Raw genomic sequence first — 5,885 nt, forward strand, 5'->3', positions numbered from 1 at the left:
CATTCAAATTTGGGCAGAAAATATCAAATACACAATAATGGTGCTCAAGTACTTTTAAACCCCAAATAAATATATTTGAAATAGAGTTGGTACAACCAATTAAACAATAGACAACATTCAGCTATAGCCAATTTCATATTTAAGAGAATAAAATAACAATAAAACCAAAATTCTTAATGGTCGAGATAAACATTCATAGTTTAAGTTGATCTAGTTTAAATTGACCGTTTATAAGATATGGACTTATCTTAAAAGAAAAAAAAAAAACACAGAACTAGGCATGTTCTAAAAATAAAAATAAGTCCAGTGTGAACTCAATTTAAAAGCACAGGTAGATTACATACCTTAAGTAAGCTCTGGCTCCTGCTGGATATGTATAGTCCAGAACCAAACTGGAACAACACATGATGGGACGACCAAAACCAAGCTGGAGGAATGGAACAGGATGGTACATCCAGAACCAAGCTTGAGGAACGGAACAGGATGAGACGGCCAAAACCAAGCTGGATGAATGGAACAGGATGGTACATCCAGAACCAAGCTTGAGGAAAGGAACAGGATGGGACAGCTGGAACCAAGCTGGATGAATGGAACAGGATGGGACAGCTGGGTCGGAACGGCTGACGGGGCTCCTCCTTCCCATCTTCTCCCACAGACGAACAGAAGGGTTTCCTCGAACAAAGCCACAGTTTGAAAATGAGTCAAATATACGGTACCAAAGCATTAAAGACAAAATTAATTACATCATTAATTAAAGAAAATATTTATTTTATTTTATTAATTAATATAATAATAATACAACACGGACACCAAGAAACAAAAAACAGCACAGACGTAGTAAGATCATCGATCAAAAATTTCCAAAACTTAAGAAAAAAGTAAGAAAAAAACAAAACTAGTCATAAAAACTCAACGTGACCAAACTTGTGGTACTAAAACCCACTCAAATGTTGGGATCCATTAAAACTCCAGCGCAAACAAAATTGATACAAAAACCTTAAATATCAAAAATTGATACAAAAATCCAAATTTCAATATTAGTTTCATCAAATTTTATTTTGGTTTCATCATAAAATTTGATGAAACCAAAATAAAATTTGATGAAACCAATATTAAAATTTGGAGTTTTTGTGTTACTTTTGTTTTTTTGGAGTTTTTGTGTTACTTTTATTTTCATGGATTTTTTGTGGATGAACGTGACACCTCCGGAGTTATAACTCTCGGATCGGTAATCAAGATATAAAACCCATTGATAATTAGTCAACTGACGGGTCTTGGGACGGGGTCTCATACCAAATTCTAGGACCCTTCTACAGTAGAAAGAGCTGAAATACATTATTTTAGGACCCTTGTACAGTAGAAAGAGCTGAAATACAGCAGATTCTGATGTGAATTAAACCAGTACCAGCTGATGCCGACACAACATGACCGATGTCCGATAATACCGTAAACCATGACTAAACAGGACCCTTGTACAGTAGGAAGAGCTGGAATACTTACAGTAGATTTGGATGTGGATCGGATTAACATCAGGATGCCGACGTATCATGGCCATTAATACCGTAAACCATGAATTTACAGTACTGTCTCACAATGTGTATCAAGTGACCTCTTAGACACAACTGATCATTCATTTTTAACACTCATCAGTCTTATTGGAGCTATTGCGTGATAAAGTATAACAATGTAACTAAATAAACTGTATAGATTCCGGGGACTATTCTTATGAAATGACAGTTTTCAAGGTTTGAATTTTGAATGCGTAAGTCCACTCGTCAATAATATTCAAAGTTTCGATTCAAGACTATCCCAAAAAGATTTCGGGAAAAAATGTAAGAAGTCCTCCGCTGTATGTAACTTTTAAACTTCATTTACGTAATGAAATTAATTTCTTTCTTTAGTTACCAACCAGTAAGTGATGTAAATATCCAGTCTACGGAAGCATTCATTTTGTTGTACTGCATGCATTAATCATCTACAAAACTTAGAACATTTTATTTAATTAACACGTACTAGTTTTGGTAGAATTGTTTCTTCTCATCATCTATCAAAACAATAAGATCCCCAAATTCTTCTTACTTGTGTCTTAGTACCTTATAATGTTCGGCAACCTTAGACCAAAAATATAGTGTTTATATATTTGTTCATTTTGCATTGGACCACCGAAAACGCAGGACCGGAAGCCTCAAGGCACCATTACATTCAAACTCAAAGTGGAACTTCTTGGAGGCTTAAAGTGGAATTGGATGATGACTAGAGGTACCTACTGCTACTGTATACCCACGGGCCATAAAAGTGGGGGTGACGTACCAGTGACCACAATCATACAATAATTATAAACATTCAATAAAACATGTGATTTGGTTACTTTTATTGTATGGTGAATGAGTTACAACTTGAGTTATTGGTTGGATAGAAACTATAAATAATAAAGAGATAAAATCTTAGATAGAAACAAAAAGAGAAGAAGAGAGGTGAGTGTGGGGTTATACGGGGGTGTGTGAGACCAAGGCCACCGCTAACGGGCTACAACCAATCTGTCCTTCCTTCGAACTGTCATTTTCTACCTCCTTAATGCAACCCCTTCCTTCATCACCTCCCCTTTGTAGGGTCTGAAAGCTATGTTGATCTTTGTCTATCTCTTCTTGACTCTTCTACTTCTTCTTCTCTTTTCTTTCCCTAATTTTTTCTTTCTGCAGTACGTAAAAGAAAACAGAGATTAATAGACAAAAAAGGTTTAACTGTTTGCATGTTTTTTTTAGTAAACGCAAAATGATTTTCACTGTATACATATACTCACTTTTATACATGTACTATAATTCATTTAACTGATATTCATCTTATATATTCTTCCACTTCTCAAGAATCTTTATATATATATAGGAAGATCTAGATATCTATATACAGTACACGGCTTAGTATAGGTTTTTAATTATTGATGAAAAAAGTTGTTGTGGTATTGCGACTACAAGAGCAAGCAGCAATAGCAGCCGAAGGCGGCAAGGATCTCTAGCTAGTATATGGCAATTTCAGCAACCATGAATCACAACGATGATAAAGATGAACACGATCACGACATGGTTATGCCTGGTTTTAGGTTTCACCCAACTGAGGAAGAACTCATCGAATTCTATCTTCGTCGTAAAGTTGAAGGGAAACGCTTTAATGTTGAACTTATAACCTTTCTGGATCTTTATCATCATGACCCTTGGGAACTTCCAGGTATATATATATATATATATATATATATATAACCAATATATAGATAGCTAGAGAATTGTATGTATCTTTTTATTGCTCAGATCAGGTATGTGTAAAATTCTCTGATATATAGGAATCATGGGATTGCTTTCAATTAGTACTACAAATAACTTTATATATAGTTTGGAAAATTTATGTTGTACTTCTATTTATCTTTCTGTTTTTAAGATTTGATGATCTCTTCAATTATCTTGTTTGTCACTTTGCAGCTCTAGCAGCAATTGGTGAAAAGGAATGGTTTTTCTATGTGCCTAGAGATCGAAAGTATCGGAACGGTGATAGACCCAATCGTGTAACCAAATCTGGATACTGGAAAGCTACTGGTGCCGATCGAATGATTAGAACTGAAAGTAATAGATCAATTGGGCTTAAGAAGACATTAGTCTTCTACTCTGGTAAGGCACCTAAAGGTATAAGAACTAGTTGGATCATGAACGAGTATCGGTTGCCACAACACGAGACTGATCGATACCAAAATAAGGTACTTCTAACTCACGTGAAGCTGTATATAAACCATATAAATCAATATGCCCAAGTTGTCTTATCATCATTTGGAACAACTTGAGGAGTTGATAAGTACTAGTACTAGAGGTTCTTAGTATCATGGGTTATGATCTCAATTTCTCAAAGTGAACTTCACTTGCTACAAATGAACATCAATTAGGGGGTGAAATATGCAGGGATTAGTTTGATTTCTTCTTACTTTAAGCTTCTTTTGTATATTCTTAGCTACTTTAAGATTAGGGTTTCGATGTGAGGTCCTTATATGCTCTAAGAAGATTATGGACATATGTATATTGAGCATGATGGATGAGGTATATGCATAACAATTGTTATTGCTCTGCTTCAGCAAAAATAATTTGAAGTGATACATAATTAACTAACTCGTATGTATCATCTGATCACACGAACATATTTATCTTTCTTTCAGAAGATCACATAAGCAATTTTTTTGATTTCAGGCGGAAATTTCACTTTGTAGAGTATACAAGAGAGCCGGAATAGATGTCACCCCGTCCTCATCTAGAGGAATCATGCCACAAGAGAAAAAACAACGCAACATGATTAATCAATCCATGCCGAACAACAAAGCTCAACGTACACCACAGGCACCAATGGACCTAGAAAAACCACATGAACTTGATGCGGGAAACAGCAGTGGCGCCACCAGTACTGATACTTGGACAGCTTTAGGGTTAGCTAACCATACACCTAGTTACACCAAAATTTCTCCAGTGACATCTTCCATACTAATGCCATCACCACCAGCGTCAACCGAAGAAGACGAAACACTTATCCATCATCCCAAGCAAACGGGTTGTTCAGCTCTGTTCCAACATAATAGTAGTAGTCTCTTTATGGGTTCTTCTTCAATGCCCGTAACTCCAGTCGATGATCTCCATAGGATAGTAAACTACCAACAAGCTTACACATCATATCACCATCAACATCAACATGAGCAGCATGAGCAACACCAACATTCGACTTCATTTCTGCACCCGTTACCACAATCTCATGAGCAACCACAGTCAACACTAGGACTTGGCACGATATCGAATTCAGTGCCGACATTCCAGGACAAGCTCTGGGAATGGAGTCTAATCCCAGAGGCAAATAGAGACTACAGTAGTAGTAGTACTAGTCATTTCCAGTAATAAATGGAGTGATCCCTATTTTCTTCCCACATACAATATTGATAAGTACTATTAGCTCTTCTTATATTTTATATTACTGACTTATTTCTTTATAAAAGAATGTACATGTACAACTTCCAAAACTAGTTGTTCATGTAGGAGTTGATATATTTAAGATTCTAAGGTAATTAATAATCATGGCATTTATTTTTATTTTTCTGCATTTTTTTCTTTCTGATTCATATATAAGTGTTTAATTATGAGTAGCAATTTAGGTCAGATTTAATGTAGTTGCAGTACTAACTATGCTGTAGTTGTACTGACAGAAAGATCAACAACAACTAGTGCACCTCATGCAAAATCCGTGATTCTATTAAATATGCTTTTATTTCTTGTCTTGAATTCATTTCTGTTGTAGTTTCATTATCTTCAATGGTACCACATATGTATTTTGTATAATTTATTTATAGCAGCAATGTGCCAGTGTCAGTAATTGATCTACACCAGCAAACTAAATGTGGATTTTTCCAAAGTGTTGTTTATGATAGATTTGCTTTTGTTTTAGTTTCTGTCTTTGTTAGACACAATTCACCAAGTTGATTTTCATTCAACTCAAAAAATTAAAAAAAAAAAAAAATTACTAAGTTTTTTATTTTGGAGGTCTGTAAGTTATTGTTTAAGGTAATGAAGTTCAGTATTTCCCTAAGCTTAAAGTTAAGTCATGATCAGCTCGCCAGATTCTTAATGTGGTTAAATATTTGATTTTCTATTGGCCTTTCCTGTTTAAGTATTTTCTTTTTTCACTAGATCTTGTTATCGAGTTAGCCTCTTTAGTGTTCTAATTTGATGGTACAAGCCCTTTTGTACCCCTGCTTTGATCAGTATAGATCATTTCTTTATCGATGAAAAGAACTGGGGCCAAAGGAGCTTCAGAGTAAACAATTTTGCACCCCATGCCATGAATCTAAGCAGTATTAGCTGAATGCATGA

The 5,885-nt window shown here is 35.1% G+C and overlaps 1 protein-coding gene across 1 annotated transcript; it reads left to right on the forward strand.

Annotated features, from left to right (window-relative positions):
• Nucleotides 1-2,703: 2,703 nt before the first annotated feature.
• LOC113274535 (NAC domain-containing protein 35-like) lies at nucleotides 2,704-5,110 on the forward strand. The gene is made up of 3 exons (XM_026523899.1): nucleotides 2,704-3,222; nucleotides 3,471-3,742; nucleotides 4,224-5,110. Exons 1-3 carry the CDS (start codon nucleotides 3,021-3,023, stop codon nucleotides 4,914-4,916), a joined length of 1,167 nt encoding a protein of 388 aa, XP_026379684.1. The 5' UTR covers nucleotides 2,704-3,020; the 3' UTR covers nucleotides 4,917-5,110.
• The last annotated feature ends 775 nt before the right edge of the window (nucleotides 5,111-5,885 follow it).

Source organism: Papaver somniferum, chromosome 4 (genome assembly GCF_003573695.1).
Source record: "Papaver somniferum cultivar HN1 chromosome 4, ASM357369v1, whole genome shotgun sequence".
In the NCBI taxonomy this organism is placed as follows: Eukaryota; Viridiplantae; Streptophyta; class Magnoliopsida; order Ranunculales; family Papaveraceae; genus Papaver; species Papaver somniferum.